The 14627-nt window shown below is 37.2% G+C and overlaps 2 protein-coding genes, 2 non-coding genes and 1 pseudogene across 4 annotated transcripts; 3 read left to right on the plus strand and 2 right to left on the minus strand.

Annotated features, from left to right (window-relative positions):
• The first annotated feature begins 314 nt into the window (after window positions 1–314).
• Window positions 315–386, plus strand: TRNAK-UUU. The gene has a single exon. It is a non-coding gene; the product is annotated as a tRNA-Lys (tRNA).
• Window positions 387–861: 475 nt separating this feature from the next.
• On the minus strand, window positions 862–1695 carry LOC106348234 (peptidyl-prolyl cis-trans isomerase Pin1). The gene is made up of 2 exons (XM_013787929.3): window positions 1405–1695; window positions 862–1167 (listed from the first exon to the last, which is right to left on the minus strand). Exons 1-2 carry the CDS (start codon window positions 1637–1639, stop codon window positions 1043–1045), a joined length of 360 nt encoding a protein of 119 aa, XP_013643383.1. The 5' UTR covers window positions 1640–1695; the 3' UTR covers window positions 862–1042.
• Window positions 1696–2197: 502 nt separating this feature from the next.
• LOC125576022 lies at window positions 2198–2394 on the plus strand. The gene has a single exon (XR_007314558.1). It is a non-coding gene; the product is annotated as a U2 spliceosomal RNA (small nuclear RNA).
• Window positions 2395–4992: 2598 nt separating this feature from the next.
• Window positions 4993–6085, minus strand: LOC106350521 (annotated as a pseudogene).
• Window positions 6086–12517: 6432 nt separating this feature from the next.
• LOC125609999 lies at window positions 12518–14539 on the plus strand. The gene is made up of 3 exons (XM_048781640.1): window positions 12518–12589; window positions 12668–12973; window positions 13067–14539. Exons 1-3 carry the CDS (start codon window positions 12518–12520, stop codon window positions 14537–14539), a joined length of 1851 nt encoding a protein of 616 aa, XP_048637597.1.
• The last annotated feature ends 88 nt before the right edge of the window (window positions 14540–14627 follow it).

The raw sequence follows: 14627 nt of genomic DNA on the forward strand, positions 1-14627 counted from the left end.
AACCTTCTTCTCTGTCGCAACACCAACCCATGATTTCGACGGAGCCCCTTCCTGTCGCTTCTGACCGTTCTCCAAACCTGCTGACCCTTGTTGTGAGCCCTCTTGAACCTTCCTCGTAGCCGGAGCTGTCTCAGATGAGCCCGGCGGCCGCGCCGAATCCATCGCAAAGATGCATCCAACTTCTGCATTCAAACATAAAGTAGTTTCAAATGCAATGTGAAAAGATGCATCCAAGTATTAAAATGGTTCCATGTGGAAGTAACGTGAGAGGTGTTCTAAATCATTATGTTTGTCATAATATATGTAACGAAGTTGCCGTCTTAGCTCAGTGGTAGAGCGCGTGACTTTTAATCCCGTGGCCGTGGGTTCGATCCCCACAGACGGCGACCATGTTTTTTTTCATTCCTGTCGATGCCAAGTCTCAGTTTTCAAGTTGTTCTTGACTTGTAAATGTTGGATATCTTCAAAAGTGAAGCAAGTAAAAAGGATTCAAAATGTTTCAACTTGGGATAGAATCAAAATGGTTCAACTTGGCTAAATGGATGGTTAATCTAACTATTGAAGCAGAGAAGTGAGATCAGAGCACACAGGAAGATACACGGTACAAACAAACACAGTCCGACAGTGGATTGTACACTGATGCAAAACATGTATAGAGACGATGCAGAATATATTGGACGCTAAAGAATAGGAACACGAAATCTTTTCATACAAGGCCAGCATAGCAGCTAGCAAAGCATGGGATTAATGTATATTTTTAACAGTATTCAAGAAAGCAGGCTTGAGATATTTCACACAGAATTATAATACAAGTGGCAGTCAGCAACAGGGATGTGTTATAATGAAGTTATAAAGAAGAAATCGAGATACAATATCTTGTTTTATTACTCTTATATGTTTTGCTTGTATCAAATCCATGCAGAATTAAAACCATAATAGCAAAGCTTTTATCTTATTATTCTTCTTCTTTATCTTTGGTCAAGAAGACAAGGAAAATAAAAACCGGTCACTTCTGATACATCATGATAGGGCTTTGGAGGGATCACGCTGTTCTCTTAATGATATGGACTCCACTGTCTGTATCCACAATATCACTTATATCACCAACCCTGAGTGCGTATGTTGCTTCCTCAAACGGTTTCTGCATCTGACCTCGCCCAAACGGACCTGAACACACGTTCGTACACAATCAACATCCCAACACTTTCACCATAAGATCTATAGACGAAATTCATCAAGAATACAGATGAATCAAAGAAGAATTCTACCGTCTGTAATGATATAAGTATAATCCAATTTTCAATTAAACTTGAAATCAATTAATCTTAATCACTCGCTGTATCTTCACTACGCAGTTGAAATGGCATGACAACGAAATAGAGATTCGAGAAGAGAACAACAAACCTAGATCGCCGCCGCGTTTGGCGGAGCTACAGTCGGAAACGCGAGTGGCCACATCCTCGAAGTTAGCTTTGCCAGAGACGATGTCTTCGCGGATCGATCTAAGCTGTTCGACGGCTGCTTCTCTGGTAGTAGTCATAATGATCTTTCCTTCGGGATCCTTCCACGACGCCTTCCTACGAGACCCTTGGTGCTTGATCAGAATGTGCGACGCCTTAACTTGGTCTCTCGACGCCATCTTCTTCCCGGTGATTGTGCTGCTTGTGGTTAAAGTGTGCGGCTCTCTTTTCTTTGAGAAGCATCTTTTATAAGGTAATTCGGTTCGATTCGGTTTAATTCTGATTGGTTTGATTCGGTTTAAATTATGTCTTTATAAAAGTTTTTTGAGTTGTACAATTTATTCTACAACGCCTCAAGCCTGTTTTGAACTTTTGAAGCTCTTTTGCTTTCAACGGAAGAAGGGTCCCATTTTTCGTTTCAAGCTCTCAAATTAACAAATTCTTGTTCTCTTTTTTTTTTTTGTTCTTAGCAAGAAAACGCAGAGTTTGCATTATAAATTCGATATATCTGATCCTCCTCTGTGGACATATAGATCCCTGAGATTCAATTAACACCACCTCAAAGGTGTATTCTTCATCTTCTGGATTTGCGAAATTCCCTAAGTTTAACGTATTTTGTTTGGTTGGAGTGGAGGATTTTATTAACTCATACCATAAAACGTCCCACATCGGCAAGCTAAAGAAAGTTGGCATAAGATTGGCAGTATAAGAAGGAAGCCAAGCCTCACTTCCAAATCATACCTTTCTCGGCCTTTTGGCTAAGATCAAGTGTAGTATCTGTTCTTATCAGTTTAATATCTGATATGTGGTCCATTGGATCACACGATATTAACTTTATTTTTTAAGGGAGGAAACCCATCAAAATAGCTTGCTATTTGGGTTTCTAAGAGTCGTCCATGCGTTGCACTATTGCATGGAATTAGGCTTAACCCGCCAATTCACTAGTTCTACTCTTACTCGGATGTCTACGCCTATGTATTGAAAGGTTTTGCTAATGAATGATTTTATTATAAGTAGAACAAAACTATTAGACAAAATTTCATAAATCGTCGATGTAAATAGGCATGTTATTAAGTAGCTTCACTCCTTTGATTTTATCTCTGCAATTATTTCCATCCTAGAAATCTAGGATATAGATTTAGCTTACATGAATGCTCCAAAGCTGTATATATGTATCGGTCTTTGTATTCGAAATAAAACCAGAGTTCTCCCAGAAAGTGTAGCATGTTTTTCATTACCAGCCATTGTAGGAAGGAGAACTTAGGAGTTGCATGAGCAAACCAAGGGGTTATTGGATACACTGATCTGATTTGGTTCCAATTGTCTTTTGAGGAGAATTTGTCCTTTGCATTTGTGTCCATGCTTTTTCATAAGTGAAATGTCTGGTTTTCCTTGCAATGCTCTGCTTTTCACCCTTTTGATCTCATCCTCTATCTCAGTTAGTACAGCAACTCCATGTCGTCTTCGACGATGCCGCTCAGAAACACAGTCTTTGCATCACCAATTCCCAAATCAACCACGCCGCGATCACCCAAAAGTTTTATAAGGCAGGCCAAATTTCGACCAAGAGTCGTACCAGAAGGACATTCCTCTGCCCCTTCTCATCTCTACCCGATTGTCTTCTACTCAATTTCTTATAAGTTAGATAGGTAAACGAGTGTTGATTTGAGTAGTAACACATGCCTGTTATATACCTCAAGTCGTATAAACTATAGACAGCTTCTTTTGAATAGCAAATGGAAAGGAAAAAAGTAAAGTTAACGGTTGAGATAAGTAGCAGATGGTACAGGTAAAGTGTCTTCCATTGTGTTCTTATTTTCAACTAAACAAGATTCAGCGAGAAGAGAGAAGAAAATGAAATGCTTAGGTATAATCAAAATTTGTGAAATGAATATTTGAAAATTCATAATGTAAGGCTTTTTAACCAATAGAAAGACAGGAGAAAATTATAACAAAATCTTTTTGAGATTACACAAGGTCAAAAGGAAATGCAACAATGCTCCAATGGAAGAAACAATTATAACTTGTGAAACCTACTTGGCATTGGAGGCGGAAGTAGCAGCCTGACAACGGAGGATGCAAGGGTTATACTGTTTATTTTGCAACAAGTCTCTTTGATCTCAAACAATACCTGCAACTCTGAAACTGCTTTGATGTATGAATCTTGACACAAGCGGTAAATGTTGGATTTTGTTCCAAATATACATTTAGATGTTAGTATGATGATTGCTATGAGAGGAACATTGTTACACCTCTAAACATACAACTTGAAGAAAAAATTAGCTTGTGTTGGGACTGCTTAATTCTGAGAAAATGTCTTATTGATGCATGAGAATAACGTGAAAATAGTGTAGTCAAGGGATTCTAATGGAATACAGCAATATAACAAAATCTTTAGAGATTTCACAATTTCAAAATGAAACGCATCAAAATTAACTCCGAGAAAACAAACAAACAAACCGTAGACTGCCACACCACGAGCCATAAGGCCATGAGTTATGGGAGTGGCTCAGCCCGCCAACTCACTAGTCTAACTCTTACGCGTAACTCACTAGTCCAATTCTTACGCAGAAGTCCTTCCCCATATAAAAATGAAAGGCCTTGCAAATTATCATCCGTGCAGATAGGCATGTCGTTAAGTAGCTCTCCTCCTTTGATCTTATCTGTGTGATTATCTCCCTCCTAAGATATAGAGATAGGTCATCATCAACTTTCTCAATGGGCTTACATGAACGTACCAGTCTATGTATTTGAAATAAAACCAGAGTTCTCAAGACTTAAAAGAAAACAAAATTATATTCATTTAGTGTATTTGGATATGAGAGAATCCATATGGTTGATCTTCTTAGCGTACAATTTGATATGGGACATGAACGTGAGAGCTCCCTATCAGACATTTACTTTATTGGTACTTGTCTGTCATGCATCGATCTGATGTCTCCCTACGATCTAATCACAGATTGATGGAAGAGATGAATTTTTGTGTAAGACACAATTACAGCAGATATATCTTCCTGGTTTTCCCTAGATCCTCTCCCCACCCCTAAATATGTTATTATCACATCACATATGTCAGACACAACTCATGCAAACCACTCCATTTCAGGAGATTCTACATGTGTCCTTGATGCAAACACTGGTCTGAATATGCTACCACACAAGTTTAGATAATCCAGTTATCAAATCAACATTCTACTCGTCTCCTTGATGGAAATCTCAGCTTCTCAAGTTGTAATAGAGAAAACAGAAAGGTAATTATCAGACAGATCAAACTACAATAGGGAGGGGATGGATTTTGCTGACATACTTAATAATCGTGGGATACATATTCTTGAACATGAACGGTCTTGATTGTACGTGTCTTTTAGTTTCTGTATTATCTTTGCTTTTGTAATGTGGAATTTATGTATATATATTGGTCCATGGTTTCAATTCCAATCAGCACAAGATCTAAAGCATGAAAGCTCCAAAGCTGTGCATATCGATTATTGTCATGACTGACTTGTGTATTGGGATAACAAAACCTCACATGGGCAAACAGTAGCAACTTAGGTTTGCTATTCTTGAGAAGTGTACTCACATGATTATAACAAAAACGAGATTTCAGAACACAAGGAGGGTTCACAAGGATTCAAAGTAAAACTCAAACAAAACAAATATATATCTTATTAAACCTAATCAGCCTTGGCGGCAGAAGCAGCAGCTTGACCTCTGAGACGACCAGTCCTCCTAGCAGCAATAAGACCAACCTTTTGCCCTGGTGGTGCGTCACGCCTAACCGTACTCGCGTGACCAATGTGCTGATGGTTACCTCCTCCGTGAGGATGCTCCACTGGATTCATAGCCACACCACGAACCTTAGGCCACGAGTTTCTCTTCACACGGTACTTGTGGTACGCGTTTCCCGCCTTGAGCATCGGCTTCTCGGTTCTTCCACCACCAGCGACTTGACCAATCATGGCCCTGCATCCACTCGGAACAATCTTCTTCGAACCAGATGGCAACTTGATCCTATCAAATTAAAACTCAATCAAGAAACCGACCAAATCAACATATCTAAACAGTTAATGTCCGAGTCAAGAAACAAACCTAGTAGTATCATTGTCAGGGTTGTGCGAAATCACGATAGCGTAATCCCCAGAAGCTCTAGCGAGCACACCACGATCACCGACATGATGCTCGACGTTACAGACAACAGCTCCTTCAGGGATAGCTCTAAGCGGGAGAACATTTCCGACAACGAGCGTCGCTTTCTTACCGCAGTACAAGAACTGTCCGGTGTACATGCCTTCGGCAGCGACGAAGAGCTCCTTCTGCTTCTTGTAACGGAAAGGATGACGGAAGGCGACGCGAGCGAGCGGCGCGCCACGGCCGGGATCGTGGATGATCTCCGTCACGACGCCCTTGAGGTATCCAATTTCTCTCGCCGTAGTCGAGGCTGCGGAACTTGGCGGGGCCTTTGCGGTGGTGAGTGTGGGATTTGAAGACGGAACCAGCTCCCTTACGTTGAGCTCTGATGACACGACCCATTGTGGATGATGATGCTTGACAGCGAAGATTGAAAATAGTTAAAGTTCAAAAAAAAAAAAAAAAAAGAAGATTGAAAATAGGGTTTTGAGACCGAACTCGAAAGTGTGAGAAAAAATCAGGTTTATATTGTGCAACCTAAAGTCGTTTAAGGGCTTTAAGTACTAAAGCCCATTAAACCCATACAAAAGCCGGTTACTACCATTTCTTAGACAGGTTTACGCTAACCGGAACACTTTGGAAAATCATAATAAGTCTGTAACTAACTTCTTGAAATTCATGCAAGTTTAGATAAACTATTTACAAGTTGAATTCAGATGGAAACTATATATATCACCGACTCACCTGAATCAAACAGGATCTAGTATCAGTTTGGTTCATATATGGATTTTTCTTTTTGACGACATTTCATATATGGTTTAAAATGTGTTATAAGAAAATCGAAACAAACGGAATAAATTTGAAAATGGCATTGTGCCAATGACATTGTATGATGCATCATGCATCATGTGTAGTTTGAGTTGTATGAAGACCTACACAATCTTTTTTTCTACGACTACTTTTTTACTTTGAGATATTTGATCCTAACCGGTCTTGAACATAGAAAAATGTTTGATCCATAAACACACATTTTAAGAAACAGTGTACATAAAATATTAATCTCAAAAAAAAAAAATTCTCCATAATAATTTATTTTTTTATTAATTTTTTTACAAAATTTCTGTAACCTCCAAAATCTCAAAACATGCTCTCTGGCGTGAACGTATCAGCGTAAACCTATCAACAAAAGCACAAAGAGCTAAAGTTTCAACATCAAAATTCAAGACTCATCAGCCGGTCTTTAACAAACCTCAATCTGCCTATTTGTAATAACTCCTCCAAATTATATTTTGAAACTAAAAGGTTTATATATAGTCGAAGGTGGATCAAATAGACATGACGAGGTGGATTTGAAGATTGAATATAAGGTTGATGCTCCATTAGAGTGGATGAGAACATATATAGTTTCAGTTTGGCTCATATAAAAATAAGTTTAAGAAGTTATGTTCCTCTCTGTCTTAAAATTTCTCTATAATAAGTGGCTAGTCCACAACTCTGTAAAAGAAAACCTTGGTTAAATCTTAACATTTTTCACCAAAAAAAAAAAAAAAAGTTTAAGAAAATCGTAACAAACAGAACAAAAGAGTATTTTGTGTTGTGAAGACTTGAAAGGAATCTTTGTTTTCCTTCGACTACCTGCTTTGAGATATTTGATCAGTATATCAGTCATTGATATATAATAAAAGATAATGCATCATTGAAGCAACCATATACACATCTGACGTGAACATATCAGCAGAAGACAAGCTAAAGTTCCAACATAAGAAATCATCAAGCTTATAAATACAAACGTTTGGTACAAGTTTTTATATATAAAAAATATGGGGGATCGAAAACACTAAGACAAACTGCAAGAGTGGTTCACCACCCGACCTCCATAAGAAAGTCCTTGAATGCAGCTAGAAGCTCGTCATCTCGTATTTTTAACAATCAGCCTATTCATTTTCACTCAAAATTCTATTTTGGAACTAGTAGGTTTATTGTCGAAGGCAGATATATAGGACGGTGTGGATTTGAAGATTGAATATAAGGTTGAACAGAAAAACTTCATTAGCTTAAATGAGAACATATAAATGTTTGTGTGGATTACGATATAATTTTCATATTGCCGACTATCAGTATCATAACAAATATATGTCTACTAGATGTTTTTGTTCATTATTCGTATAATTTTCAGTATTACCGACTAACATGCTAAATGCATGTGTAACTTATAATTTATAACCACAAAAATTAACCGATGTTATTAACATTCTTTGACATTTAATAACATAATAACATGTAAAACAAAACTTGATATTCATCTTTTGAAACACAATATATAACAAATTCAAAATGCAAATACAGCAAAAGCAAATGATATGCTAATTAGTGTTTTATCTGATCAATACAATAGTTTGATTAGAAAAAATATTTATTTCTCTGACAAGAATATATGTTTCATTCAGAATTTTCAGAATGTATATAAATTTAGGCTACTTCCACAAATGATACTCCTTGAAAAAAAAACTTCGGCAAATCAACACAATAATAACACAAGGTTCTCTCCAAAGTGTGACACATCAGATTTTTAGAGCTTTGACAAGATGACATGTCAATAAATGAAAAAACTTAACTATCCAATCAAAACATTTAGTTTATACACATCACATCTGAGAATACACGTAATGGTTTTCCCTCTTCCTCTTCGGGGGATAGAAAACGCCTATGAACTGATTGCACGGGCCAAAGCATTTTCTCTCTAGATCTCCTTTCGCCTTCTTCGTCTCCGGTCTCGGCGTCCTATGCCGGTCCGTGAGAAGGTTCTCCGCTCCCATTATAGTTATCGGAACCGTTCTTAACTGACGGTGGTTACAAACCGAGGAGGCACATCTGTTCATCTCCTAGATCTGGATTGGTTCCTGTTGCGGCGGACCACGACGTGAACCCTGGCTCGTCGACTCAACGGCAGGCCCTCTTCTCTTGAGGACGGTGCAGAGGCTAGCTAGAGGTCGCAAGTCAGTTCATCGGGGCTAGGGTTTTGCTCCAGCGGTTGTGAGGGTTACGGCGACAACGGGTCCTGCTGAAGGATGGCGGTTTCTTCAGTACTCTAGCCCAATGAAGCTCGGATCTGCTCTTGACATGCTGATTTTCTAGATGTGCGTTGAATCTAGACCATGCGTGACGACGAGGCGTCATCGGAGACGGCAGGAGGAGAGCGAGAATCAGGCGTCTTGGCGAGTCTGCCGACATGGCCGCGAGAGCAACTCCACCTCTGAAGCTTCATCGTGAATAAATCGATTAGCTGGTTTTGGACACACCGGCTTTGAGAAGTTCCGGTGATGTCGGATATGGTGGATAGCTTGTGTCCGCCGGAGATGGAAGTCAAGTGCTTCAAGCATTCTTTCCCACACTCGCATTTCCCCTCTGTAGTTTTTGTATTGATTCTCCATTAGGATTTAGCTAAGTTTCCTCCATGGTTTTAAGTTTTCACTGTTTCTCCGACGTTAGTCGGTGTTGTAACCACTGATGCTCCAATTTTTAAGGATTTTTATAATATACTATTATTATTATAAAAAAAATGATTCTCCCTCTTCCCATCCAAATGAAGCCACCATCGTTTTCATTAAGTTTTGATTTTGATCCTAAGACTTTTCATCAAAAAACAGGAAGCCCACTAAAACTTAGGACATAGCATGGGGTAGATCGATTTGACGGTGTTAAGATGTGTTAAGAAAAGTCCTCACTTATAAAGGACGTCAATGTAGAGGCCAAAGCAGAGGATATAAAAGAGAGAGAGAGAGATGACGACGGCACTGCAATCTCGGGTTGTTTCATCAGGAAGAGATATTACTCATATGAGAGTTTTCTTAACAATAATAGTCACCAGTCTCCTCAATAGCTTAACTATTCAGCTCCACATACGTTGGTTGTTTCTGTGGTTAACTTAGATCAGGTCTCGTAAAAGGAAATCTTTGTAGATGTGAGGTGAAAAATAAAATTGGAAAAAGGAGCATAGATGATCAAACGTCCAAAGACACGAGTTATGTCTTTTAGGATTATCAGGGAAATGTTTAAGAAAACTCTAAAGCTTATGTTTCTTCTTCTTGAGATATCACAGAACAGCCATGGACCTTTCAGTTTTTTTTTCTCTGTATGATTGTCTACAGACTGCAAATCACTAACCGAAGATAGCAACTTGATAAAATATGCAGGAGGTGAACGCAGAAGCTAAGAAACTCGAGCTCCTCTTTGAGTTATTAACGCTCGCAGAAACGAAGCAAGCCATGATCATTTTATTGGAATTTCTTTTTTCTAAGATCGTTTACGATCTTCAAACAGCCAAGTCCAGTATCCAGTGATCATCAACAAGAACAACAACAGTATCACCAAGTTTTCTTTCCTTCCTTTTACTTACATTTTGAAAATGATTGTTTATACCAAAAATTTGTGTTTATTTGAACTACATGCCAAGTTCACCCATGCTACAACCTTCTTTACCCAATTATCATAGTAGTTTTATGTGTGTGTCTCCAACGAATCTGAGAGGTAACTAACATCTATCATCTTTATTTTTAGGACAGGCTGTTCGAGAAGGCCATTGCTCAGTTTCAAATACTTGTAACCTGCATTCTGTATCTAGATGTACCTACACATGACTGATAATCATTTTGACTTGTGAAGTGATTTGGGAGCAGCAATACAATCATTAAAGATCATGGTCATTGGGACTGTGTTTCAGGGCTGTCAGTAGCGCAAGTAATGAAGCAGATGATAGTCTACCGACATCAGCCACTTGTAAAAAAGCCTTCTCAAGCTTCCACCCTATCAATGGTTTGTCCCCCATAAGTTATGGGCCATAACACATCATCTCCATTGGATTTTGCTTACTTCAAGAAAACCTCGGTCATTTGTCTCGAATCACTTGTATTGCACTCGATGTTATATAATTGGAGAAATCAAATTAAATCTCTTTGTCAGTAATGCAGCAAAGAGAAACTTGAGACCAAATTGATGTACGCCATAAGCGTCGAAGCTGGTTTTGATCTGAGCTGAATAGCTTTTGTAACTACTCAATGGAAAATGCTTGTTCATCTACTAAACGAACGCCATTCCACTGCTGGTCCAGAGCTTTCGGGTATGTTTTAGTCTAACTCCTAGATTATTTACGTGACAAAGCAACTCTTATCAATATAAGTGGTTGTTCTTTCTCATATGATACATTTCTTGTTTCATCTGTCTTTTTATATATATTTTTCTTTTCTTGGCAGTTCGCTTTTCCGTTGTATCACCAAGTACAGTATTTTAACAAGAGGAACTCACTAAAGTTGCAGGAATCTAACAATATGATTCAATCTTAAAAGGAGCAATTTATCTGTTAAGTGCATAAAACATTGACTTTGTTCAAAATTATTATGTGAAACCTCTTCTTTTTATAGTGTACAATATCTATGATTCTCGATAACTGCACTATATTTTCAAGGTAGCATATTCTTACAATTAAGTAACTTCTATTGATATTTTCCTTTTTTTTTGATAAAATTTTTTAAAATTTTTTAAAATTTTTCTTTTTATTTTCTTTCTGTTTGGTGTGTTTGGGTGCTCGATCGCTGGCTGGCCTTTGGGAACACTGATATATTCTACCATCACATTTCAACCAAAATTTCTTTTGATATCAAAAGTTGAAAAAATATAGTAAATATAATACTTACGGCATAGCGCGGGTATTTACCTAGTGATGGTAAAGAGGAAATGTGACTAAAGCTGGAATATATGAAAGTGCGAATTCAATAAATAGTGTTCAATGTCAGAGAAATTTACTCTAAAGCACACTTTATATCCAGTACAATTACTCATAAATTTAACATTTACTATGAAAAAGGAGAGTTAATTATCGCCACTCTTCTCAAGATCACTCGTCAACATGTCACGTTGGCCGTTAACGTTGGGGAAAAAATCTCCCAGCCCACCCACTACAAAACATTATAAGAAAAGAAACTAGAAACTGTAATTTTAGGAAAAGGAAAAAAAAAGTTGACCAAAAAAAAAGGAAAAGGAAAAAAAAAAGAGTTGATGCCTAACACGACGCTTGTAACCCCCTTCGTCTTTGTTTCTTGTTTTTTGGATTTACCCTCCACTTCAAATTCGAATTTCTTTATGATATAGGCTTTGATTGGTGACATGTGGTAAACTTGATTAAGTTTGATTTGCGATTGTAACTCAAAAATGTTACCAATCATGCATTAAAATTATTTTTTTGATTTTAAGTTTGATTTAACATGTATTGTACTTGAGGTATCATTTTGACTTAGATCCTTTGTAAAATTGCTAAATCAAAACTTAAACCAACATCAACCAAATTTGCATGTATTAGAAGTTGATTTACAAATTTAATTACTTTTCCTGCTTAAAAAATAAAAAAAGAAAATAATGATTTTTGAAAACTTACGTTGCCAAGTTGAGTCCACCTAATTTTGAGCTGGTCAAAGATTTTTATAATCTTTCTTGTTCCTATTTTTTTGAATTATTCAAAATTTTAACTAATTATTAAACAAAATCTTAAGCGTTGATATGATATAATAATTCAAAAATACCAATTATAAAATTATATATATATGACCCTAAGTTAGTGTGGATCACACACTTTCAAAACCTAAAAAGCTTAAGGTATGTTTTCTTCTGTCTTCTTCTTTTGCTTGCAAAAGTTATTTTCATTTTTTACTTGCAAAAACTAATAAGCTTGACGTCTGTGTTCTATCTTCTTCTTCGTCTTTACTTCTATAAGATATATTTTTTTTTCTTGAAGAAACCAATAAGCTTATGTTCAGTTTTTCTGTCTTCTTCTTTATGTGAAAATCATATTTTCATTTTTTTTACTTGCATTAGCTTTATAGATCGTTTTAAATAATAGAGTACCTTTTTATGTTTACTAATTTTTTTTTTGGATGAAGATGTCTAATAATGAAAATGTTGATGATGCTGGTGTTGGTGCTGATGACGGCGGTGGAACTACACGTCGTAAGGTAAACTTTATAATTGATATGTCAAAATTTTAACTTATATGAAGTTATAGTATTTTAATAATTTTAACATAACTATAGAAACAAAAACAAATTATATGGGAAGATGAGCATGTTGGGGTATTCTTGGAGCTTCTCGATATTGAGTTGGCTAAAATTAGATACAGACAAAAGTTACCGAAAGAGGTAGGGAGAGAGCGTATTTGTAAAGAGTTTTTGGAGAAAACTGGTATAAGCCTTTCTTGGGAGCCTTTCAAAAGCAAATACGATATATTGAGAAATATGTATGGATCGTATAAAAGGCTCAAGAATTTTACTGGAGTTTCAGCAGATGACAATACCGGTTTGATTGAGATGGATTCTGAATGGTGGGACGATCGCGAAAAGGTACATTAGTGTACATAGTTGATATTTAAAAATCAATTAACAAACCTTGTTACTGATATTTACGTTGTATTCGTTATTTTTTGTGTTGTGCAGGAGATTCAATATGCAAAAAAGATCCGTGAAAATGGGATTCCACACATGGAACTTATGAGACGGATATTTGGACGTCAAGGCAGTAAACCAGAAGCTATGTACTCAACTCATGTGCAAGATGCTGAACAAAATGAGCAACTGGATAAATCAGTTCCAGAAACCCAAGACAACGATGGAGACCATACAAATGATGTGCATCACCACTCACAAACCATTTCACTAGACTCTCCTCCAAGGTCACCTATTGGTCCATCAAAGCGGTCAAACAGAAAACAGGCACGTGTTGCTCCATACGAAAGCGGTCGAGGGAAAGACGTTGCACTCAGCCGCGAGAAGAACATCCCACGAAGAAGAAAGTCATTTGAAAAGGAGATAAATGAGCAGTTCAAAGAAATGATGGAATTACGTCGTTCTCAAGTTGCAGAAGCAAAAGAGCGCAGAGAAAAAAATGACGCTCAACCATTTAAAGAGGCATATGAAATCTTGAAATCAATTCAAGGTCTAACAAGGTGGACAGATTTTTGGTGGGCTTGCATCAAAGTACTAAAAGAAGATCCATTTGCCAGAGAAATGATTTTCTACAATGAGAGTGATCATGATAGGATTACCTTTTTGGAGGGTTATACAGGATATGATCTTCATGGAAATTTCTCCGGAGAACGTTTCAAGGCTTTGCAACATTGTCATGGTGATCCTTCAAGTGCCAACCCAGAGCAAAACATCATAAGACCAACCATGGAGAGTTACAAGGATTGGCCATTTTTTAGTGGATTTATTGGGGCACTAGATGGAACACATGTCAGAGTTAAGGTTGGAGGTAGTGATGCAGTTGGGTACTGGGATAGGCATGGACAAACAAGTTTAAACATAATGGGCATATGTGATATAAACATGATCTTCACGTATGCATGGCTAGGTGCATCTGGGTCTACACATGATTCATTGGTGTTGCAATATGCAATAGATGGAGACCCTATATTCCCTAAACCTCCTATAGGTAAATACTATCTTGTTGATTCTGGATATGCTAATAAGCGAGGATTTCTAGCCCCATACAGAGGAAGCAGTAAAGAAAATATCAGATATCATCTCTCGGAATTTGATGATGGCCCTCCTAGAAACAAGAAGGAATTGTTCAATAAATGGCATGCATCACTTCGCTCAGTCATCGAAAGAACTTTCGGAGTTTGGAAAAAGAAATGGAGAATTCTTGATAACTTGCCTCGCTATGACGTCAAGACCCAAAATAGAATTGTGCATGCAACAATGGTTCTTCACAATTTTATCAGGCTTCACAAAATTCCAGATGCTGATTTTGAAGATAGAGATAGCAGTGGTCAAGCACAACAAAGACGACGGATTGAAGAAGAAGAGCTTAGTAGACTTGAAGAAGAAGAAATAACAACTGATGGTCAATACATGAACAACATACGAGATGAGATTGCAAACATGATTTGGAATGAACATTTATAAAAAAAAAAAAATTTATTGGATTTTTTAATTTTAAAGGTCATGTTATTATTATTGTTATTTCATTTTTTATTATTATTTATATTAGAAT

The sequence above is a fragment of the Brassica napus genome, chromosome A6, assembly GCF_020379485.1.
Source record: "Brassica napus cultivar Da-Ae chromosome A6, Da-Ae, whole genome shotgun sequence".
Lineage (NCBI taxonomy): Eukaryota > Viridiplantae > Streptophyta > Magnoliopsida > Brassicales > Brassicaceae > Brassica > Brassica napus.

Bases quoted from the DNA above. Each gene is read 5' to 3' on its own strand.
- LOC125609999 (XM_048781640.1), top strand. From the start codon at position 12,518: ATGTCTAATAATGAAAATGTTGATGATGCTGGTGTTGGTGCTGATGAC. The intron at 12,590-12,667 runs GTAAACTTTATA...ACATAACTATAG, and splicing joins GTGGAACTACACGTCGTAAG to AAACAAAAACAAATTATATG. The intron at 12,974-13,066 runs GTACATTAGTGT...TGTGTTGTGCAG, and splicing joins GGTGGGACGATCGCGAAAAG to GAGATTCAATATGCAAAAAA.
- LOC106348234 (XM_013787929.3), bottom strand. From the start codon at position 1,639: ATGGCGTCGAGAGACCAAGTTAAGGCGTCGCACATTCTGATCAAGCAC. The intron at 1,168-1,404 runs GTTTGTTGTTCT...ACGTGTGTTCAG, and splicing joins CAAACGCGGCGGCGATCTAG to GTCCGTTTGGGCGAGGTCAG.